Source organism: Poecile atricapillus, chromosome 7, assembly GCF_030490865.1.
Source record: "Poecile atricapillus isolate bPoeAtr1 chromosome 7, bPoeAtr1.hap1, whole genome shotgun sequence".
Lineage (NCBI taxonomy): Eukaryota > Metazoa > Chordata > Aves > Passeriformes > Paridae > Poecile > Poecile atricapillus.
Window position 1 is genome coordinate 9,468,214 of NC_081255.1, and position 24,472 is coordinate 9,492,685.

At 45.5% G+C, this 24,472-nt stretch overlaps 1 protein-coding gene across 2 annotated transcripts in view; it reads left to right on the plus strand.

Moving 5' to 3' along the window:
- DNM3 (dynamin 3) overlaps positions 1–24,399 on the plus strand; it is a 169,316-nt gene extending 144,917 nt beyond the window's left edge. For both annotated transcript variants that reach the window (XM_058842696.1, XM_058842697.1), the window contains 4 exons: positions 436–600; positions 4,555–4,781; positions 5,386–5,619; positions 18,503–24,399. In XM_058842696.1, coding sequence (XP_058698679.1) covers positions 436–600; positions 4,555–4,781; positions 5,386–5,619; positions 18,503–18,572 — 696 coding nt within the window. In that variant the 3' untranslated portion in view covers positions 18,573–24,399. The remainder of the gene's footprint in view (positions 1–435; positions 601–4,554; positions 4,782–5,385; positions 5,620–18,502) is intronic.
- Positions 24,400–24,472: the final 73 nt, after the last annotated feature.

The following is a 24,472-nucleotide window of genomic DNA, read 5'->3' on the forward strand; positions in this document are numbered from 1 at the left end:
AAACTCAAAATCCAGACTTGTGGTGCTGCTTTCTTGCATGGGTCCAGCTGGCTGAATGTGAATGGTAAAAGATTTGATGATAAGTATTGCAGTAAGTGATCTGAGAGAATTTCTTGATGCGACATTTACCACTGTGAGTCTTTACTCTTTATTGTCTTTACTAAACTTTCTTTAACATAAAGTTAGAAATTTGTGTGGAAATACATACATGTACTTTGTGCAAAAAGTCTCATTTGGCATTAAAGATAAGTTCATGGTGCTGAATACTAATTTTAAACAGGCCAAGACTTCATATTTTAACCTGTGGATAGTCTTTGTATATAGAGTTATGTTGCTGGATTGCTACAGTTTAAGTCCAGGAGTTTTTCCCCCAATATATTTCAAGTTTACTGAAATCTGAAAGAATTTTTTTTTTTACTTTTTTCTGCTTTGTAGACTGAAACTGAAGAGAATGGCCAAGCAGATAATTTTTCAATGGATCCCCAGCTGGAAAGACAGGTGGAGACAATTCGAAATCTTGTGGACTCCTACATGTCTATTATTAACAAATGTATCCGAGATTTGATACCGAAAACAATCATGCACCTCATGATCAATAATGTAAGTAGAATCCATGGTTCTAAATTAGTTCAACGTGTCTGTCAAATCTCTCACTCTCAAACACACCTCTGGAATAGAGCAGCAACAGCAGGTACTAGAGAGAAGAATAAATGTCACATTTGTAGACAAAATATTCCAGTATTCCATAGTACTTGGAAGTTCTGCAGCCTTCTCAAAGGCTGGCACACTGCCTTGAGTGCTTATCCCAAAATCCTAAAGAGTGAATTAATTTAATTTTAATCAGAACATAAGTTATTATTTAAAGGTAACTCGAGGTGGGGGTGGTTTTGATATAACAGGAAAAGGAATTGGGAGCTCTGTGTGGGCAGAGCAGAGTTGTGCTCCCTTGATTTTCAATCTTCAGCCTTTGTCACAGGTTCATAAAGCAGTTCTTATTTTGTTTAGGTTTCTTTATATTTTCAGGTTACCATTTTCAAGGAATAAATCTGGAAGCTTTGGACACTGTTGTTTAGATAAGCAGATGTGGTTGGTTGATTTATTGTGTGTGTCTTCCTTAGATCTGAAGATTATTTGGTTAACAAAACAGCTTTGAGATACCATTGTTTTTCCACTGCAATGGGATCTTGGCAGAGTTCTGAATGGACCTTGTTGAAAACTAAGCTTAATATTAGTGCCCCTGCTGCCATATAAATTACTAGTGGGAAGCACAGCCCCTGCTAGTTCTGAGCAGTTTATTTCTGAGATGTCATCAAACCAACCGGCCTTTACAAGTGCAATATGCTGTGAGGCAAATGTGATTAGAAGGTAGCATTTACTTTTGACTCAGAGCCACCTCTAGCCTTCATCTGATGGATTTCATTAGCCCTGTGGAATTTGTGTTGCACTTAAGAGTTAGGTGGTTGGACAGGAAATTTCAGTGGGATTTCTTGGCATATTTAATATGAGCAGAATTTTTGCACGAGGGCAAGAGATTTTTCATTAACTTCTTCAGGTTTAGGGCAGTCAGGATCTAGGTAATGCTCCAGTTATGGGTGAAGTTCTAAAAAAAACCAAGGGAACAATGGAGCTGCCCTTTTTTCTGGAAATCAGCCATGCTGTAGATTTCATAAGTTGAGTGTGTGTCCTCACTGCTCTTTTCAGATCATTGCTAGCAGCTTGCTGCTTTGACTTAGCCTATCTCCAGTGCCCCTGGAAAAGGCTGGGGTTTAGCTTTCATTTCAGAAACAGCAGAGCTCAGTGAGCAGTTGCTTTTGAAAGCTTACATTAAATTTTCTGCCACTCACCTCCTCATCTGGAATCATTTAGGGGTCTCTGAAGTGTGTGAGTCCCTCAGAAGTAGATTACTGGAAGATTTTGTGCTTTCAGTCTCATCAGCTGTTGGTGACATTGATAAAGCCTGCCAGGCTGGCACACAGAAACCACACACTAAAACATCAGCTACATTTCAGCTGACCTCATGGTCCCAAGCTGCATTTGGGCTTCCTAGTGAGCTGAGGCCTACACCTCCATCCTAGAGTTTAAATTTGTGGCAAAGAAAACATTTGAAAGAGCTGTGAAGAGTGACACTACAAGCATTAATGAATTTGTTTCTGTACAGCATAGGCAGTAAAATGCCATATTGAATACAATAAAAATAGCAATTTTTAAAAATCGGGGTTATTGAAAAGAGAAAGAAATGGTTGAATTAAGAGTGTTGAGCCCTGCCAAAAGGTTATGCAAAGGTCTGGAAAGGAGCAGAGCTGTGGTGGAAGGTGGGTCCTGTTAAGTTCCTTGGAGTATTCAGAGGTCCAACCCATCCACCAGGAGTTAAGTGAAAACACCCTCCCTTCCCTTAATGAACACACTGTATTTTCTGCTGCCCCATCATGTTGCCTCCAAACCTCTGGAAACAAATCGATCCCAAGGAATTTGTTTCCATGACAATTGCAACCTCCCAAGTTTTCCTAGAACTTCCTTTCCACTTTGTGGGCCCATAAACAAGTAGTTATAATTCAAGGAAAGTATCAGATTCAAACTCAATGTACAGAAAATAATTTGATGCTGTCCCTGAGCATATTTTGGGGCCTAAGCCCTACATTATTGTATTCCAAGTGCATCCCTTGTTCTTCCCCTAGGCTGGATGTTGATTACATTAAAGGAAAATACATCTACCACACAGAATTGCATTGAGTTACCATTACCAATTCAAACATGCCCAAACTAAACACATGTACACAAATGTGTAGCTCGTGGTGCCTTGGTATCCTGGATTATACAAGAAGGGTGGTCTTAAGGGTAGTCAGTGAATGCTCCATAAACAGTGCTGATAGTGATCTCAGCTGGGGAGAAAAACTCCAGAGGATTTGTTGGTGACAAGCTGCAGCTCAGGGAATGGGTTGTGTTTGCATTCAAGGCAGTGCTGTGTGTTGTCTTCCCCATTCCAGAGTGCCAGGGCAGATCTGGCATTTGGGTGCTTGCTACAGTTCAGCTTTGACTGCAGGCCTGATGTCTGTGAAGGAAAAGGTGTGTTAAATCATCCCTGAGAGTCTGCTTTCCAGAAAGGAGCAAACACGAGTAAGCATCACTTTCCCTTCCATTTCCAAGCTGGAGAAAGTGGCTCTGGTGGAAGATGTTCCTTTGTCTAGTACAGCACAGGAGGCTGATCCAAGAACCATCCTTAACAAAGCAGTCTTCCCTTTCCAGAGGAGTTCAGGGATTTACTCAAATCCTCTGCCAGTGACAGACAGGGACCTCTCATGATAATTGTCACAGGCTGATTTTTTTTCAAACAGATATTTGTGGTTTAACAATGCGTTTACAATCAGCTCTGGCCTTAATCTAATTTTAGGACTTCTTTTTTTGAAGTGATGCCATTAAAATGTTCATTTCATCGAGCAGAATGTGATGCTGTTTAACTACGATATGTTTTTAATGTGGAGTTTTTGGCAATCACAAGGAAAGTAGTGTACTCTGGCTCTTGATCAGTACCATCTACTGGAAAACAGCGTGAAACTCATGGAAAATTTTTGCAAGCTTTGCTAAGAATTGGTGCATCTCCTGTCATACATGAATAGGAAATGACAGCCAAGACCAGGCAATATGGTTTTGTTTCCCTGTGAGGTCTGTGCTGGCTGCCTGCTCCTTGCTGGTGACCAGGAAGGGTCCCATGCCTGCACTGTCTGACTGCTCTCACTGACCTCTAAACACAAACATTGCCTTAGTCTCGCTGTCAGGCTTTAACTCACAAAACCAGCACAAACCCATGTGTGAACGGAGCTCAGGTTTATGTAATCAGAATCCTGGGAATGTATTATCATCAGTATCTCCAGCTCAAAAAAACTTTATGGAGCAAAGCACCAGATGAGAAATAGATCAGAACAGCAACAAAATTCTCAAATGCAAGGATTTAGTAGGTCAGCAGTTGGTATATTTACCACAGTCTTATTTAATCAGAGTACCTTTAGCTTTTTATGTCTCCTAATGTGCCCCAGGTTTCCATAACCAGGGCAGGCATAGCAGGAAATCAATATAGTAAATTAGATTACTTGGAGACTTCTCCCTTCAATTTGAATGTGTGTGGATGGGTTATTCAGAATCTGACAGTCTTGCTGGAAATGAAAGACACTGGATACAGTAGAGTAAATTGTTGCTAAGAAAGTAATTGACAGGTATGTCATAAAACCTGGAAATTCCCATTCCCTGGGGAATTTATATCTGATGGTACTGCCACTTACTTCCCAGTCAGCCCTTCAGAAATGGCCCAGAATGCCAGCTGGCTCCTGGGAGCTGTTGGAAGACCTGTTAGAAATGAACTGTAAGCAGAGGTGTCATCTCAGAGATACAGAATTGCAGAGAACTGGTGTAAGGTAGTGAGAGAAACTGATTTAACCTCCTGCTTCCATTCATCTCCCCCTGGATTTGTTCAGCATTATATTTTCCATAGGAATTTTTATTTCTTTGGTGGTTTGGATTTGTTTTTTTTTTTTTTTTTTTTTTTTTGGTGTGATGAAATAGGTAAAAGAATTTATCAACGCAGAGCTGCTGGCTCACCTGTATTCTTCTGAGGACCAGAACACTCTGATGGAGGAGTCGGCGGAGCAGGCTCAGCGGCGGGACGAGACCCTGCGCATGTACCAGGCCCTGAAGGAGGCTCTGGCCATCATCGGGGACATCAGCACCAGCACGGTCTCCACCCCTGCTCCCCCTCCTGTCGACGACTCGTGGCTTCAGCAGGCACGCAGGTGAGGAGCCTCAAATCTGCATCGCCACCAAATTCAGGACAGGCAGATGGAGTCGGCATCAGGAGCTCCCTCCCTGCCTGTCTTTTGGGGAAGATGTTCTTCCAGGTCTTCATGACATCTGTGAGGAAAATGAAAACATTTTCCCATCTATGCCTGTTCTGGGGGATGTTTATGTGAGCACCAGACAGGATATTTGCCTTGCAAAAAAACTCCACTCCAGTGGAGTTAGAGCTTTTCTGATGCTTCAAATAGCAGCTGCTCCTATCACCCTGTTTGTGTATCCACTTGGCCTCCTTTTGCAAGCTGTTAAAATAATTCAGCATCTCAGGCTCCGTGTCCTAGAAATTCCACTTATCAAAACATTATTAGGACTTGAATAATAAAACCCATTATATTTACCACTCTGCTTGTATGTTGTCAGTGGGAAACACGTGAGACTTAATCGTATGTGATCCTCTGACACTGACAGCAAAGGAAAATGCCAGTAAAAAACATCTGTCATAGGTTTCAACTTTTGTTTAAAGCAAAATAAAATACATCAAAGAAAACCCAAAACCCGAACCCCCACCTTACTGAACTTTTCAAATCTCTGCTATTTCACCAGATCACCTCCTCCAAGTCCTTCAACTCCGAGGAGACCTACACTGAACAATCCCCCAACCAGACCCTTATCTGGCCGAGGACCCGCTCCTGCAATCCCCTCTCCAGGCCCTCAGTCAGGGGCTCCCCCAGTCCCGTTCCGCCCTGGAGCTCTGCCTCCATTTCCCAGCGCTGATGCCCATGGAGGACCCCCCCAGGTTCCCTCTCGGCCCAGCCGGGCTCCTCCCAGCGTGCCAAGGTAAGAAGTTGGGAGTTTCTGGTGGTGGCGTGGTTCTCTCCCTCTGGCACGACACAGACTCTGAGCCGCTGCGTGGGCGGGAAGGCGAGCGCTGTCGTAGAGAAATCTTGTGGCAAAGCAAAACTGGGCATTCCCTGCACGGTCAAAAGGGTTTGAGGGAAGGGATTTTTAAATTTCTTAAATTGTTTGAAAAGATAGGGAGATTTCTTTCATTTAAAAAAAAATCTAGTCAGTCAGTTGGAAGACCCTGATTGGCTTACATGAAGAACTCCAGTTCTGGTTGAGAGAAATCACCTTCCCCCACCAGGAGAGGGACAGGGGTAGAGCTCTTCACTTCTGCCCTTCTGAACCCTCACCAGAGGAAGCAAAGGCTCTCCTGGCAGAGAACGAGAGCAATTCTTGTAGAACCAGTGGAACAAACTGCTGGAGTGTGATTCTTGTCCCACCAGGCCAGTCATTTCCAGTCCCTAGTTGTCTGACAGAGTACATCATATGGTACCAAGCAATTAGTTAAGGAACAAGATTATCTTCAGTGTGTTATTTCCTTTCCTTGCCAGGGCTTTGCATTTAGCAGGACCTTTTAAAGTAGCTTTGCATATTGTATAATTTTCTATGGCATTAACTGCTTTTTTATATAAGTTATATGAATAGAATGTCCTTAATGTTTATTTTCACAATGATGTAATACACATAATCACTTATATATATACATATATATATATAAAAACCTCTGATTCTGAGGGATTCATTAACTTTCTAAATTATGAGAGGCGTGGGCAGATAAGGCAATGTTGGAACAAAGAGGTTTCTCCATTTTTTGATAAATTAACTGTTACATTGAAAGTACTCACAGTTTGGGGAAAAAAAGGGCCAGCTAAATAGGAACAAAAATAAAATGTGCACATTTTCAATTTTAAAAATGGTAATTGAGAAGAAAAGCTTTGGAGGAGAATTTTCTTTTAAATAGGTGAGATCTGTCGTAGCTGTCAGTAACTCAAATTTGAGGCTCAGTGTTTCTAATATAATTACCCTTTATAATAGAAAGCATAAATAAATGAGGTATATCAAAGGAATGAAGTATTTATAAATTTGCTATGAAAAGGGCATTGTTGCATCAATGAAGAACTCTTTCACCTTAGTGGATATCCTGTAGCTTGCAGTAGGGACCGCTGGGGACAAACCTGAAATTGCCTTTCCAAACTTATTGCTGGAAGGGAAGAAGCCCAAGGATCATCCCCTGGCTGGGAGAAGCTGGGGCTGAGCCAAAGGGTGCTGGCCCTGCTGTTTCCTCTGTGCCATCAGAGGCCAGATGTGCTGCAGGGGTGAGGTGCAGTTTGCCAGCTGTGCTGCCAGAGAGAACCACAGCTCCCGACCCCCGCAAACCAACGCGGCTCCTTCCCCCTGCCCGCCGTGCTCGTGCATGGACGCTGCTTGCCCCGGTGCCTTGCCAAGAGCATGTCTGATGATCATCTTTTTCATGCCAAAGTGATAGGTGGGATGGAGACCAGAAAGGAATTTTCTAGCACTCAAAAGACACATGGGTAAGCAGCCTGGGAACGACTCGGTTCGGGAGCGCCACTGGTGGCATGAAAAGCAGTGGCGGATAAAGGAGGTCAGTGATTTTAAAATACTGTAGCTGGATACTGAATTGAATGTGAGACTGCCTGACATTTTTGTGGAAAAAAATAATCTGCAATACACATCTTCTGGACTGGATCCTAGTTCTCTTTTTTAGAGCTACGAAAGCCTCAGACAGAAAAAAAAAAATCTCAACTGCTAAAGAATGAAGGGAGGGTTTTCACCATTCTGCCAAAACTTCAGGTTTCTCCTGCTGACTAAACTTGGAGGGAGGAAATCTCAGGGAAGGGGCTGCAGGGGAAATCACCTGAGGGGGACAGTGTGGCCAGCTCCTGCGCCTATTAAATGTTTCTCTTGAGCCCTGGAATTTCAGCTACGCTTGGTCTGGTTTTAATAACAGCCTTTGCAGGATCATAGGAAATTGACTCAGAAAATGGGTCTGAGATATTAAAGGGGAAAAAAGGAGTTTTGAGGAAGAGTTCTTGTGGAAACTTGAGCTTTTTCTGTGACTTATTTTTGAACTGGGGCTCTGTGCTCTGATTGTTCCACCACCATTTTCTGCAGTGATTCCTTGAAGTGTTGGGATCTCTCTTATCTAGGGAAATAGTTTCGCTTCCTGAGGAGAAAGTAGTCTTTTTAAAGTTTATCTCATTTTCCAAAGGAGCTTTCTGTTGCAGCCCCTGTGCCTGTCACATGGAGCTGAAAATCCTGACGTGCGGAAGAAATACAAAGTTCCCATTTTCTCCTGTTCTGCCTTAAGATAAAAAGATCATTTTCAGGGGTTAAGACTTGGATTGTGTTCTTGTCCAATGAACAGATTAGCACACGTTTGGTGAGGAAAATTTGGCACCTTACTGTGAGATACAGCCCCTGTCATTGAAAACACAATTTTTTTCTTCTACTTTATTAGCATTTAATCAAAGGAATTGTACAGAAATGGTGAGCTCTCAGCATTTTCTCACTGTTCCTCCCTTAATGTACAGGGAAAGGAAAAGAGCTAGGAGAGCAGGAAATCATTTTCTTCCCTGCTTCACTCTGATTCTAAAGCTGGTTTGGGTTATGTGCTCTGAATATTTCTGTAAGGAAACAGAAACTATTTGCATGATACATGCCTCTTTTAATTAATCCCACTTGAGGTGGGTGGATCTCTCCCAGCAAAGCCTGTGAGTAAAGGCCCCTGGCTTTAAGGGCTTGATGCCAAAGCATATATGATTTGTGAAATATTCCCCACTGCCAGAATCTGGATTATTACCCCTCTCTCTTAAAAGGCTTCAGTAGTATTTTGAAAGAAAATGCAGCTGTGTGCTTGCTTTGCTGAGATGGCTTTAGGCAGGCACTAGAAGCACTTCAGCTTACCCTGATGTGTGCTTGCCTGCCTGTGTGGAAAGGTTGATCTCGACCAATTTAAGTTCTACTGTGGATGCTTGATATTTAGCTTTTAAATGTCCTGAATGGGAATCTCAGTTTGGCACGAGGAAAACAATTGAATTGGCAATGTTTATTCTACTGGAAGCAGAGCCCCTGGCATTTATGGGGTGGGTGGAAGGGTTCTGCCCTTTTCTCCCTGTGTCCTGCTCTGAATCTTGTGGATTCACCAAGGCTTTCCCAAGCAACAGATGGTTCCTCACTTTGTCACTGAGACAAACGTGACCCCCGGGATGTGAAACCCTGGAGCACTTGTGTCACCCTCAGGCAGGCTGGGGCTGCTCCCCAGGGCTGGGGCTGCTCTTTACACCTGAGGCAAGACATTATTCTCTCTTGGGGAGAGAATTCACGTTGTGCTGCTCACATACTGTCCCTACAATTTACTCCCACCCACAGCCAGGCAGCAGGGAAGGGCTGGTGGCAGCTCTGCAGCTCCCCTTTGTAATGCCACCGAGGCCAATTCCATCACTGCTGTGTTGGTAGCTAATCTAGGTTGTAAGCTATCATTACATATTTCTGCCAGACTGGCACAAAAAAGTACTTTTTTACCTGACAGTAATTAGAAATTTTCAGACCAAGTCAGGAGCAGTGCAGAAAGCATTACTGGCTGATGTCTCCCAGCCCACAGGCTCCCACTCAACTCTTTGATTGCCAAATATCAACCATTCATGAAGTTTTCTCTGATGGACTTTTATGGATTAGAGTTCTTTGAAAAGATTTCATGAAATGTCTAGCCCTGTGCATTGAATGATAAGGGGATTCTGTGCAAAAATTGCACATGATCCTCTGAATAAAATCTGTCATAGTGAATAGGCATATAAGGCCAGAAGGGTTATCCTGCCTGAGCCTGGGAATCTTCTTTCTCCTGAAAGTTTGACCTTACAGCCTTAAAAGCTTACTACTGTATTTTTTAATGGAATATAAACTGCAATCAAATAGTCATTGCACCAAATTCTTTTGGCAGGATGAGGGAGAGCCCACCTTAGAGTGTTTGCATGCTGACTTGGATGATCTTAATCTGAACACCCAAGTAGGAGAGCACAGCTCTCTGTCCTCTTTGAATGGATCTTTGGCAGAAGTTATATTCAAAAAGTAAAGTCTGCAATTAGGATTGTTTCATGCAGGCAAAGAGACATAAGTGTTACATGGACAGAATTCAAAATCCTGCTGAACCTCAGGAGAAAAGAAAGCCAAAGAATAATTTAATTTCATTCTTCATCTCATGTCTGTGAGCAAAAGAATATACAGCTACACAGGCAAAGCCAGAGCCCCTCCCAGGGGGGAATACTGCCCTTCTGTAGTCAGTATGTTTCCAACTCTGCCTGTCTGAGGACCCCAAAAATCACAAGACTTACGAGAATATCAGTTATTATTTCTGTGATTTCTGCCCAGAGGGAAGACAGCCCTGTGTAATTTGCTACCAGTCTAAAGTACATTTCTTGTTGAAATGCACACCCAGTAATATGTTACTTCTGCTGCTGGCTGCTTCAAGCAGCAGCAGACTCCATTTATTTTCTCTTATCTCTCAGAAAGAAGCTCTGCATTTTCCCCTCCTCCACTGGGTCCTTTTTCACTATTTCCCCTTTTTTCTCAGCCTTTCCCTCTCTGTCCCTTTCTTGACCATCCTGTTTGCTTCCTCTTTCACCTCCTCCTTTCACTTGGTTTCCTGCCTGGTACATTTGTCTCCCTTCCCCACGTATTCCTTCCTTTCCTTCTCACCATCTTGTCTTGGTTTCTTTCCAACTTATCCCTTCCCTGCCACCTTTGTAAATCTATCACCTTGGCATTTCTGTCTTTTAGAGTTTTTCAGACAGTTTTTAAGCCACAGAATGCAATATTTGGCAATCTTTCTTAGCAGCAGCCTGGTGGCAGTGGCTGTGACACCCATCAGGAACACAAGCTCCACTGCTTGGGGCAGTCACATTGCCGGGTGCAAACCTGGGCTCATCTTGCAACTTTGGTCGTGGAATAGAATCAAGACTAGAATTACAGAATCATTTGGTTTGAAAGAGACCTTTAAAGGACATCTAGTCCAAGCCCCCTGCAATGAAGAGGGACAACAGAAGCACTGAAAGAGGGAGCATTCTTCATGAGGATAAATATTGGAGGGCTTGGCCAGAAAGCAGGTTGTAAAAACATGTAAAACGTCACAATACAGCAAGTCTGGAGTCAAAATTCATGAGAAATTTGAAATGGCATTTGCATAGAGCTGATTCTTCAGCTGCCTGAGCTGTAATGCCATGAGAGATGCAGGAGCTTCAGTGATTGCTGCCCCTAAAAGGATGGCTCTGTTTCAGACTGGCAGTAGGATTTTATTACTGCCTTCCTTTACATTCCTCTCCCCCAGATGACTGTCCTGAAGATGGAGGAGAACAAAGTTCATGGGATGCCAGACATTTACAGCCTGGGTACCATATCTGCTGCCACTGACTCTTAACTTCTCTCAGCAGCTCCCTTCATCAGCCAGAGGCAGGCTGTTCATATCTTCAGTGGCCCAGGAATTTTGTGATGGGCAGTTCACAAAACTGTCAATGGCAGTTGAACAAAAGTATCTGAAGAATCACTTGTTCTGCATAGGGTTGAGGTTTGATCTCTCTACTGCATCTCAGGTAGCTGTAATCATCTCCAGTGTTATTCCTGAACTACTTGCTCCTGCCTTATTCAAGAAAAAATTGTTTTAAAACAAAGTGATATTCAGTTGGGACTGTTGCAAGTCACTTTAAAAGTTCAGCAGAGAGGATCTGGCAGTGAAATGGCTTTTCATTACTCTCACTCTAGACCAGACCTGTGTGATGGGGAAGGGTAAGTTAAAGAGATGCAAGATGGGGGAAGACAGAAAAACAAGGAACCTGAAAAGCACTGAAAGAAGTGATTCTGGAATAAAGATGATGTTGCAAGTGCAGTCTTCAAACATAGCTGATGCACTGAATGAATTTTAGCAAAAATTTGAGTTTGGTTTGGTTTTGCTTCTTTTTTTCCTTCCTTTCCTCTCTCAAGACACTGTTAGTAGAAGGAGGTGGTTTGATTTTTAACAAGTCTCTACTTGAGGAAAGTAGAATCAAGCAATAGCAGTTGTTTGACAGAAATACAGGAACCTGAAGATGTGTTTTGTCCCAAGAAATTACTTAGTTTCATAATGGAGTAGTTTAATAACAGTTGCCATGAAGGCATTGCAGGATTAGAGTGACAGTGTTGAGCAGGGAATTCCTGCTTTGTCTGAAAGCAGTGCATTTCTAGGCTGCCTTATGCTAGAAGAGAAAACATCTGAGAGTAAACAGAAAGAAACAGTGATGATTTGAACTTCCTGCACCTGCAGGCATCTTGAAAAGCTGTCTTGAAACTGTCCTGCCCCCGTGAGCTGTATTGGATCAGCAGTGAATGAGGGCACTCCATGGCTCCATTAACAACTGTGGTAATCCCATTAGCTGGCATCATGGACAAGAAGAGGTGCAACTCCAGCTGGAGGTGACAGCCAGGACATTTGCTCCCCTTCTTGCTCCAAGGTAAGTCAAGAGGAGAGAGGCAACGAGGCAGAGGAAGGTCAAAGCCGAGTAGGAAGGAAGAAGAGAGATGTGCTCAGTGGTTCACACTGCTGGCAAGCAGTGCAGCTACACACAGAGCAGTGCACAGCTCCTGAGATGAGATCAGATGTTCTTCCTGCTGATTTTGTGGCACTTCTGTTGTCATCTTCCATGACCAGAACAGCATTCTGAACGTTCCCACTCAGCACTCCTAACTTGCTCTTCTTTATGGCCACTTGTGACCTTCTGGACCATCCTAACCCAGGGTTTCTGAAAGGTTGGGACAATATTCCACAGATGCACTGCACACTTACTTACTTGACATGTTCCCTGCTGAAGGGCAAACGAGAACACACAGTTTCTTAAGAATAATAGTCTGTCTCGGTCACTCCGTTGAATTAATTTTGTGTTTATTCAAGCTGAGCTTTTCATATGACACATTAATTCCCTGAAATGACTAATTTGAAAATGCAGTGTTCACATAAACATACAATATATTTGTATGTGTGTGTGATGGATGTTAATTTATTACGATCGTATAGAAAACGTAGTTTGAGTTGTGGATAATAAATTATTCTGCTGGAACATCGTATTTTGGACCACTTTGCCTCTGAAAGGAGTATCTGTATTAAGTTAAATCACACACAGTGGAACCTCACTAACCCCAGTGCTCTTAAACAGTGCAAGCCTTTGAACTGATGGAGATTTATACTGCTGCAGTGCAGTGGTGACCAATGGAAGGACACATTCTTCCCATTCACTCTTTTTTTGGTTTTGTTTCTTTCACTTAAAATAAATAGATACCTGATAAAACAGCATAATCTAATTACCTTAACTTGCTTAAAAAAAAATTCTTCCACGGAGAGAGCACTGTGCAGCTGGGTGATTTGCAGTTTTGGGGTTCAGCTGTAGGGCCAGCCCAGACAGTCCCTGGCAGTGCAGTCTGAGCACGCCCTCTGTGCATTGGTAGAGCCTGAGCTGAGCTGGAGAGCTGCTCCAGAATTACCAGGTACCCTCAGAAGCCTGAGGGCTTCCCTTCCTGACCTGCCCAGCAACAGTGAGCCTGTGGGTAACGCTTACTACTGGTATTTTGTGTTTAACAAAATGACATTTTCCAGTACAGAAACAAATCTGAGCAATTTTCACTCTCTTGGACCATTCCACTGGGCTAAGGGACCATCTCAGGCAGGTATTCCCCAGCTCCTCTTTCCTTTCATCACCACTCCGTGCCGTTTCTCATTTCCCCCGCAATCACCATCTCCTGATCCCTGTCCGTGATTCCTGCATTACTCCTCCTAATGTCATCATCCTTTCTCTGCTTTTCCTGCTTTGTTAGGACCTGTGTCACTAGGATCAAGTGCCTTTCCCCCCCTTGGCTTTCCCACTTCCAAATCCTTGCTCCTGAGCTGATGTTTGGGACACTCTGCAGTAGGCGTGCTGCATCTGCTGTAGGACAAAGTTTAAGCATGCACAGACTGAAGACTAATTAGGTCTACAAACTGTGTCTTGCCTGTTTTTCAAGCATGGTGGGTACAGTAGTTTCACTTCTGGTTTGGATTGTCCTCCTGAGGCTGATGGAGATTGAGAGATGTCATATAAAAGTTAGGCTGGTACAAGAACCAGGAAGAATAGAGGGTGTGGGTCTCTCAGGTCCTTACTGAAACAGAGAAAAACAGAGAATCAGTATAAAAATAAAACCAGTCAAAGCATTTGAACTTTTTCAAGACCAAGCAACTTAGTTCTCTAAATAATCACCCAAACAGGAAAGCAGATTTATTCCTCACCTGCAGTAAGTCACTGTTTATCCTCTTACTGTGTGCTTCACATCCAGGTTTGTTCTGTCACCTAAAACAAATTTGCCTGCAGTCTTAAAGCTGCTTAGAGGTTTGAAGTATTTCCTTGTTAAATTGTACAAGGACGATGTCACGTATCAGGGCACGCCGAGAGGGCTGGGTTATAGGGAAACCAAGATGATGGAAAAGGGAGAGAATAATGGGCTTCTGTTCACAGCTTCAGATCTATAGGATGTATCGTAAAATAGAGTTCTGTGCATGCCTTCCACAAGTGTTCTCTGGTGGTCACAAGCAAGCAAGAATGTCAAATATAAGTGGAAATGAAAGCCTTTTATTTCGAAGTCCTCTGGCTGTGCTGTGAGAAGCCATCTTCGAGCAGGGCCTCCCATGGTAATTACAGCCATGCTTTACTGAAAGCACATTTTGTGCACTCCGTGTGGGGAGCGATAGGACGTCTCAAAAGGCTCGAAGAACTCCCATATGTTTCTGATCGAATTTTAAGTCTAGACTTGCTTTATTTAGTTTCTTTTGCTCTGCATTTGCCTAGCTAAAGCTTTTAGGAGTTCTTTTAAAACTGGAAACATGGGGGTTGCTGCTTAGGTTAAAAATAAATGTAAAGACTTTTCCTTTTTTACAAAGTTTTTGCACGGGGGTAAGAGCTCCCCTCCGTTCAAAACCCCACTGAGCTCTTCAAAGGAGGAGTCTCTGCAGCAACATCAGGGAGTTATTAAATACATACTTAGTCCACAATTTTCATTGCTAAATTCTTTATGTCTGCTTAATGTGTGCTAGTTAGAAGAACTGATTCTTTTTGCAGACTCGTTTACTCAACCCCGGGGGGACCCATGATCTCCTGCCCCTTTAGCACTAACTTTTACAAACGATTTCTTTTTTTTTTTTTTTTTTAAAAAAGAAGAAGAAAAAAAAGGACAGCAAAACAAATAACAACAACCCCAAAGACACGGTCCCAAAAGGCAAAAACAGCAGCCAGGAGGTTTCCCGTGGCGTTCATTTCTGGGAGCTTTCTCCGGAGCAGGAGCCGCTCCGGGCTCCGCTCGCCCAGCGCTGCCCGGGCTGCGGGAGCCGCAAACGCCGCTATCACCGCCGGCCTCAGACTAAACACCGAGCTGGGCTGAGCCCCAGCTTTCCCCGCTGCCATGGCAGCTAGAGCCGAGCAGGCCTGCTGCGGGGGAGGTTGTTTTTAGCCGCTTCCCCTCGGCCGGGCCACGGCCGGGCTGCAGCTCCCCCTGCCGCTCTGAGTCCCGGCTGCTCGGGGGAGCCCGCGATGAGGGCGCGATGGGGCTGAGGGGAGCCCGCGATGGGGCTGAGGGGTGCCCGCGATGGGGATGCGGTGGGGCCGAGCCCTCTGTGGGGCCGCAATGGGGCCGAGCCCTCTGTGGGGCTGCTGTAGGGCCGAGCTCTCTGTGGGGCTGCAATGGGGCCGAGCCCTCTGTGGGGCTACTGTAGGGCCGAGCCCTCTGTGGGGCTGCAATGGGGCCGAGCCCTCTGTGGGGCTGCAATGGGGCCGAGCCCTCTGTGGGGCTACTGTGCTGCCAAGCCCTCTGTGGGGCTGCTGTGCTGCCGAGCCCTCTGTGGGGCTGCTGTGCTGCCGAGCCCTCTGTGGGGCTGCTGTGGGGCCGAGCCCTCTGTGGGGCCGCGATGGGGCTGAGCCCTCGCTCAGCTCCCTCGGGGCCCCCCCAAAGTTGGTTGCTGGTTTTGTTGACTCAAGGTGGGCCAGGCTCCTGCACCGCTCCGGGTGTAAAGGAGGGACAAGACACACCTTGGCTTCTCCTCTTGTTTTTGGGGTTGAGATTCCTGTTAGGGGGTGCAAAAAGGTCTGAATGTTACTCCCAGTGTAGAAATAACTTGTCACCTTGACGGGGAATTCTATGACAGCTTCAGGGCTTGTTCTTTCGTTGGCTTGGACTAGAGCTGCAGGCCGTGCCAGCTGATCCCGTGTGCCAGCGGCAGAGGAAGGTGAGATCTGTTCCCCAGGCTGAGCCCCCTGTGCCCTGCCCAGGACCCTTCCTGCAGCGCTGCACAGGGAGCTGCAGATACCCCAGAGCCTGGCAGCAGCAGGGCTGGAGGGCAGCAGTGCTGCTGCAGCTCCTTTCCCAGACATTGCCACTCCTCTGGAAGGCACCTGTGCTCTGCGGGTGGAGGTCCTGTGGAGGGTTAAGGAGCTGGAAGTGCACGGGATGCAGCATCCTTGAGGGGCTGGAGCTCAGGGGAGCTCTGCCCATGGCCATGCACGCAGGGCTTTGTGCCAGAGCATCCACAGATGGGACAGGGCACGGCTGGAGGCTCCCCTCGCTGAGCACACCCGTCTGGAGGGCAGGGACACAGGACAGAAGGATGCCTGGGCAGCACAGGGTCCTCTCAGGGGTTCCAGCTTCTCCTTGAACTGCTCGGTACTCTGCAGTGACAAAGAGCCAACGCGGAGTTTTTCTCTTCAGGTCTGCACCGGGCTTGAATGGAAATTCAAAATAGCGGTCAGTGTGCAGGAACAGCTCTGGTTCAAGGAGGAAACCTGATTTTGGTCCAGGTTTGGTTTGACTGATTATATCCAGGAAATCCTCCCACCGTGCTCTCCAGTTTCTGATCCTGCTGTGTTAAATAGCAATTTGGCTCAAATGCATTATTTGAATCCAGTGGGCTGCATTTAACCTGGCATTAAAATGCATCTTTGGGCTTGTATCTTTTAAATTTGATATGAAGACAGCTGTATGCATTTTCCCTTGTTTGTAAATTGTATACATATGATACGATGTTTTCAGTAAGCGCTAAACAATGCAATGTGAGGCATTTCAACAAAGGAATAATTTAATGCAACCCAGCAGAAATGCAGAGCCTTAGAAGTGGTTCTTTATGAAACTACAAATTTTGGAAATGGGTCCAGAAGACCTACACTGGAGCAACACAAGAAACAATAGTTAACACAGTAACATTTTTCCTGTAAGAAAAATACACCATGAAGAAATTATATTTTGCCTATTTTTTTTAGCTTGTTGATTTACTTGAATGCTTTAGCTGGCATATTTTGTATTTGTTGCATGGTAGGGATTAAAATTCTCATTTTTTCACCAAAAGAGAATTTTGTCGCACAAGATGCACTTTAAACTCAATGAGATTATTTTTTTTTTGCTCAAGTGTAAATTTGTCTCACATATTTTGTTCCAGTTCAAAGAAGATTAACACATTGTTACATTCTTTCATCTTCAGTTTAGCTTTAGCAGAATGAGAGACATTTCCTTCTTGAGAGCCACAACTGTCCCTACCTGCACAGGTGGAGGAAGGGTTAGGAAGGGCTGCACAGTTTGTTGGGGCAAATTCTTAATTTCTTCTTCTTATTAACAGTTATTAATGAGCTCTGCTGGAGCTGATGGGAGCCAACCTCAGCTCCCACCTTGCTCAGAGCCTGAGCCATGAGCCCTCCTGGCAATCTGGGCTGGGTTAAGGAACAGAGAGAGAGAACCTGGTACTTCCTGCTAAAGAAAGGGAGCAAAAACACCGTGTGAGATGTGGATTGGGATAAATGCAGCAACAGAGGGTGCTGGAGGTGCTGGACAGCTGGCTGGGGGAGCAGGCTGGCTGGCAGGAACAGTCTCTTGGGCTGTTTATCCAGCACACAGCAATGCCAGGCAGGACTGTGTGAGCTGTCAATTGTCAGCTCAGACTCGGTGTGCAGGTGGAATGGAGCATCTACAAAATACTCTTTGTAACTAAACCGATGGAATTGCCTCCACACAGCCCTGAGGTGGACCTTACTGCACACAGAAAGGTAAAGTGTTACACAGCTACCAGAGGGACTCAGCAGAGTTGGGTGTTACCCTTGGATGAAGGGAGAGAGGGATAAGTGCCAGCCTGGACCGCAGGTAGAGTGTGCTTGGAGATCACACTGCTGCTAACTCTTGCTCTGGGGTCTCTTATCAGAGGTGACACAGTCCAAATTAAAGTGCAGGATTTTGCAGTACATGGGAAAATGAAATGAAGGCACCTCAGTGTTCCCAAAATACCCCTAGCACTTCCTGAAGTTGACAGAAAAATGCATTAGTGGTAAATCAATGAATCCCTGGCCACGATTGGCATTTTCAAAACTGGCCATCGATACAAAGCCTCAAAATGTGCCTCAGATTCAGGCACATTGGGAGGGCTGCAGTTTGCCCAGGTATGCAAGAAGCTGCAGATTTTCCTGCTTCTGCAGTTGCTGCAGGCTGTTTTCCCCAGTCCTGTTGCCTGCTCTGTGCCTGTCCAGGCTGGGACTGAGCCCTAAAAGCCGGGAATAGCGATCCTGCCCTGCTGGTTTGCGTGGCTGCAGAAGGTAATGGTGTGTGGAGAACCCCCAGGCTGTGCACAACCATGGGTGAGAGGGTAAAGCATGGCAGAAACCCAAACCCCTTTTCTCCTTCACCTCTCAGGGGTGTCTTGCTCCAGCATAGGTGGCAGTAGGATTGTTGTGTGTATGAGCACGTGCACGTCCCTGTAACAACAGCCAGAGGTGCCAGGTGTGTGCTCTGTGTTTGTGCTCATTGTTTGTTCTCTCTCTCTCTCTCTCTCTCTCTCCAGTCGAAGACCACCCCCTTCACCTACTCGGCCCACTGTAATCCGTCCGTTAGATTCATCCCTGTTAGACTAAAAGGAGTTTCTGGCATGTCATTCCTTGTTAACCAAATCTGTGGAAACAAATTGCTTGGTAACTGTCACAATAACCAATGTATAGTCGCATGTATGGACATCTATAGGCAAGTAACCAATTTTACTGATATACTCTGTCCATCCCACATTGTTTATGAAGTCTTCAGTGTTTGGGGAAGGTCTGTGCTGCCTTGACTTTTCCTTCTGCAATAACTGATGTTAGCTAACTTACTGACACGTATCTCCACCCAGACAACTGTGCTCACAGTCCTCTGCAGCACATGGAGGGCTTGACTCTGTGTGTGTTTTGTGCATGTGTTGATTTGATCCTGCTCCTTTTTTGTTTCCTCTTAGCTGAAAGGAATCTTGCTTTTATTTGCACCTTCCAGGTTTTCTGTTTTCTCTTGTAATGGCTAAACTTGGGAAAGAAAAGCCATGTGGTTTCTTACCAAGCTCTTCTGAAGGCCCCACATTTCCAGGTCTCTCTTGCAAGAGGCTTACTTCTCCTATAAATTCTCCTTATCCAAAATCTAGTTTTAAGGAATGTTGTTAAATGAGCGAGGTGTGCATGGGACAAGGCACATTTTGCTTTACTTCCATGCTGGCAGCTGCAGTGCCAGGTTGGTTGGGCTGGTGAGGAGCAGGTTGGGGTGCCCCAGCTCACAGGGCTCAGCATGGAGCTGTCCCAGCCTGCAGCCAGGATGGGACAGGGTGCTTTGGAGGGCTGGGGTGTGACAGAGCAGCCTGTGCCAGTGCCTGCTCCCACTCCTGCTCCCACTGCACTCCTGGGCAGCGCTGGAGGGCAGTGAGTGCATGGAAATGCATGGAAATGTGCTGTGTGCAGGATCCAGGGAGCTGAGCACTGCTTTTGGTCCTTCTGTGACACAGAAGGACACAGAGATCCCCTCCCCTGCCCACTGTGGGAGCCAGCTCACAGAGCTCCAGCCTAAACTGGCAGCTGAGCTCCCCAAGGGCTGGGCTTGGCTGTGAGATATTTGTGATATTTTCACATGCCAGTCAATGCCCCCGGTGTAAAGATTTTCTTCTTGCATTACATGGTCCTTGCTTTACCTTGGTTTACTGCTGCTTTATCCAGCTGTGTTCTGGGAAGTGCTCAGCTGTGCATCCTGGATTATTTTAGCAGCTGCTCACTTGCAGGGGTCCTCTCTGCCTCTTGTTTTGCACGTTATAAATTAATGCATTATAAAAACCTTTTGTCTTAACTGCATTACTTCACTTTAAACACTTAGGGTCAGTGTCACCCTTAAAGCTTAGAACTTACTGAGTTAACAGAATGAAACTAGAGAGGAATTTGGCCTTGTTCCTTCAGAAAATATGAATTGCTGCTATTACAGTTACGGTTACAGATCCCTAGGCAAAGAATTGGTGGTTTCAAAGGTCCCCAGTACAATCAGTGTAATAAATGTATTTATTGAGACTGCTTGTAGGGCTCCAGTATGCTGCAGCCCCATGGTTAGGAAGAATCCAATCAAAGAGCAACAACAAATGGGGATTTAGCCTATTAATTCCCAGGCTGCTGATTAGCTGTGCTCACCAGTGCAGCAAATCATGTTTCAGCTTGCAGAAGAGAGACAAGCTTGGGAAAGCATCACAATTTGTATGTTAGCTTAACTTCAATTTCCTGTCAAGCCCGTACTTGTGACACGTGCCTGGGGAGTCTGGAAGTGACATCTGATGCACGGTGAAGATGGAATTTGTCAGATCACTGGCATCATGGTGATGGCAGCAGACTGCTGAAGTGGCTGCTGTTTGTTTGTTTGTTTGTTTGTCCACATCTCCAGTGCCAATGCACAGAATCAGCTTTCAAGGAAAAGAAAAGGTTACGAACACAACCACAGTCATACCAATTTTTACTACAAAAAGGAAAACATATCTTGATGATTCTTCTACACAGCTTTCCACTGCTCTCTGCTCTCTGCTGTAACCTGTGCTGCATCTGTTGGGTGTATTTTTGTAAATAGCCACAGTAGCCCATATTGTTGCCTTGCCAGCACTCCTCAATATCCCAACAGTTTATCAGAACTCTGTTACTGACTGGCAGCTGATGGAAAGCCAGGTTCAATGCCTGATCACTGATATCACTTCTGATATCAGAATATCAAATTCTCATACTCACTTGGTGACAGAAGACCAGGCTGGATGGGTCTTTCAGCAACCTGATCTAGTGGAAGGTGTCCCTGCTCATGGCAGGGGGCTTGGAACAAGATGAGCTCCAAGCTCCCTTCCAACCCAACCCATTCTAGGATACTGCAAGGCCACAGTGGGTTTAACCCACCATAACCCAAAGACTCAGCTTAGCTGTCCTTTGTTCAGTGGGAAAAACATCTCCAGGAGGTGATTCAGGCCAGTGTGGCTGCATGGGACATGAGGACAATGCTGGTAAGTCAGGAGCCTCAATTGCATGACACAGATCCTGGCCTAAAAATGAGCTTTTAAATGCTCTCTACTTGAGACTCCCTAATTTACATTAATGACTGTTTCTGCCAAGCATAAGGAAGTAGGTGGCACAACTGAGCACTGTCCTTCGCTCTGTCCCCAGTAAACTATTTTTCAGCAGTAATCCTGAATTGTAAATAAAGCTCCCAAGGGTGGATTTACCTGGAAGAGGAGGAGGAGGCAGTGAGGTGTCAGCACCATCTGGTTCTGTGCTTGATGCTGAGGGTGCAGGACAAAGCTGCACAGCCCTCCTTCCTCTGCATCCTCATTCAGATCTCATCTGAATCTGGCCCTGTGCCCTAAATGCAACACTTTTAGGTGTGCAGGTTAATAAACAACCGTGAGCACAAATCCAGGGTTTAATGGTTTCACCTCTTGTTGCGTGTGTGCTTGTGAGAATTAACCATGTAGAACTGTTCCTGGGAAAAACACTTAAGTGCTTCCCAAGAAATTGCCACATCCAATTGAGTAAGTACTGTCCTTCAGCCTTGGCTCACTCCCTTCTGCTCTGGAGTGCCTGGAATGGGTTTGTTTGTCCCACTTAACTCCTGATGCTGGCAAGTCCCATCCATCCTGTCCCTTGTTCTCGGAGCAGCAGCCTCAGGAGCAACTCCATGCCTGAAGGAAAGCAGGACAAGCACCCTGTGGATCTGCCAGAGGGACTGAGCCCCTCTGCAGACCCCCTTAGGTGGGATGAGCCAGGTCTGAGCTCCGTGTGTGAGGAGCACAGGTTGCTGTGCCTTGCTCCGATTCCCTGTGGCACAGCTCCGATTGCCGGGGCATAGTGGAACAATAATGAAGCAACACCGGTGGTTCTGATCTTACAGAAAGATCTGGCTGGTGTAGCTGTTAAGTTTCAGGGGGTTGCTCATCTAATACTGCATTTAGGCTGAGCCTGGATCTCTGCCTAGAGAACATTTCCACCTCACCCTGCCGTGGCTGACCAACAGCCGAAGAGCTTGCGTGTGCCGTGAACGGCTCTCGGCCTTGGATCTCAAGGGATCTTGTGCTAGGGTTAAAAAGATTGTATGTTCAACAAAAAGGCTTATGTACATAGTTAATGTGTGTTTATTTTATTGCTGATCTTGTTGCACTTTCTGAGTAAGCCTCCTAAAAGTAGATTATTTATTATATTAAAGAAGACACATTATAGGTTATGGCATTTCGTGTTCAAGTATAACATAGAAAATATTATCCTCTCTGTTCCAGACAGCTCCACTAACCATGATGTTCACAGCATACTGAGATTCCTAACTAGTTCTATCCTTCTGTCTTAAAATAGCCCAACCTCCTGATTTGAGAGCAGACCTATTTTGTCCCTGTGCCACCAAGGAGCCTCCTGGGGCACTCCTGGCACAGCTCCTCCTGCTGTGGCACTGCCCCTGCTCCCAGGCTGGAGCAGAACAGCTCCCTTGTGTAAATGAATGTTACTCTGCCTGTCTTTCCTCTTGCTTTGTCTGCAGGCGAGCTGATGCCGATGGCTCCTCCCGTCCAGACAGTCCTCCACTCTTGCTTGATCTATGATTTGTCCCGCCTTGCCGGCCGTTTGCTTTACTGCTGTCTCTTTACTTTTCCAGGACGGGATAAACGATGACTTCTTTTTTGTAAGAAGCAAACACTTAATTTCTTTCTGATTTTTTTTTGTTTTTTTCTTCTCTGTATGTTAATGCCCTACTTCATGTGAGCCAAAACATCTGCCTTTGGTTTCGTAATCTGTAAATGGTTCCTGGTGTTGACCTTTGAGCACAGCGAGTGGATTCCCAAAACTGTGGTCATTACTGAGCATCACATACACCTGCTGTAAAAATGTTATGCTGCATTTCTGAACCTGAAATAAACTGAAATTCATGATGGGCTTTTATTATTACTTTCTGGATGTGTATGAGTGGTGTCTTCTGTCTCTTGCACCATCATCTCAGCATTCCACACTGCCTCGGTGGGGACCGCAGGGAGGATTTATTGGAGGTGCTGTTGTGCTGAGATCACTGGAGATGTCATTAAAGGGGAGGTGGAACCCGTTGGGAAGCATTCAGCCTGCTCCCCTGCAAGGGGCTTGGAGTGCTGCAGAGATATTTTGATGGGAAATGGATGAATGTTTTACAAGCAGTACCTGGGATTCACTTCATTGCTGAGGAAAGCACGTTCAGAGGAGTCTCAGAGCTGTGCAGAAGGCCAGACTTGAGTCCTCCAAAGGAGGAGCTGGAGTTAAAATGTGCCTGAAAGGGATTTCCCCCTAAAGGTTGTGTAGGAATGTGCAGATGTCCTGATTATTCAGTTCCTCCTGCAGGTCAGGATGAGCCAAGTAGCTGCAGTTGGTGCTTGGAGATGCTCTGTAGGGCACAAAGAGCACGAGAGTTTCCTGTGGGAACACCACAGTGCCTAAATGAGTCCTTAGGTTTTGGGAAAAGAGGGAGCAAAAGGTGGGATGAGCACAGCAGGGCCATCCCCGCTGTATTCTGTGACATTTGGAGATTTGCTGGTGTTTATTGGCCATGGCTGAGGCAGTTTGTGCTCCCTGAGGGAACAGCAGTGTCCCACATGTCCCCTCTGGCTGGAGCACGTCACAGTCCCTGGATGAGCCCAGCTCCAGGAATGTTGGGCAGGCAGAGCTGAGGGCTCTGTGCTGGGTACCAGGAGGAGCAGCTGCTCTTGGCATTGGACCCTCGGTGCCACGGGGCTCTCCAGCTTCATTCAACCTTTACCTTTCCCAGCAGTGTCCCCCCAGCCACCCCACAGGGTCTGCTCTGATCATCCCTCATTTCACCAGAACCTCACAAAAGTTCTACTCCAAGAACAGTGCTTGAAGCAGATAGTGGTGAGAATCTTAAGGCTGCCTGGGGAAAAGCTCTTCCAGAGGGGATCATTTGCTGCAGGGAGATTGGAAAGGCTGTGAGCAGCGACCTCCACACCTGGGATGGGATTGTTCTGCTCCTCTGGCACTGGCAGCTCAGAAGGGAGGCGGGGAGGATGAAAGCCAGGCTGTGCTGAGAGCCAGCTGATTCTAATCTTGCTCTTGCTCTTTTCCTTAATATGCATGTTCTGTGCCTTTTTCTCTTAACCCACTCTATTAAGATAATTTTGTATATGAGTCATTTTATTGTATCTTGGCCTTTTGTTTTAAATCTCCCCCTCTCCCTGTGATTTTTGGGTTATTTTTTGGTTTTTTCCTAGGCGACCTCCACCAGCTGTTCCAGGAAGATCATCCTAACACACACATTTCTTTTGTGTTACATGCAATGTCTCTTTTTTTTTTTTTTTTTTAATCCAAAATTACCTTTAATTTGCACTAGCCTATTTGTAAATGAAAGGTTTTATTTTCAGATGTCAATAATAAGCCTGGATGTAAAGAAAATAAAATTCTGACTACAAAAGGAGTGTGTCCTGTGTTTGTACTGAAGGGTCTACTCACTTTTTCTCACATGGAGACATTCTTGCCTTGTGGGA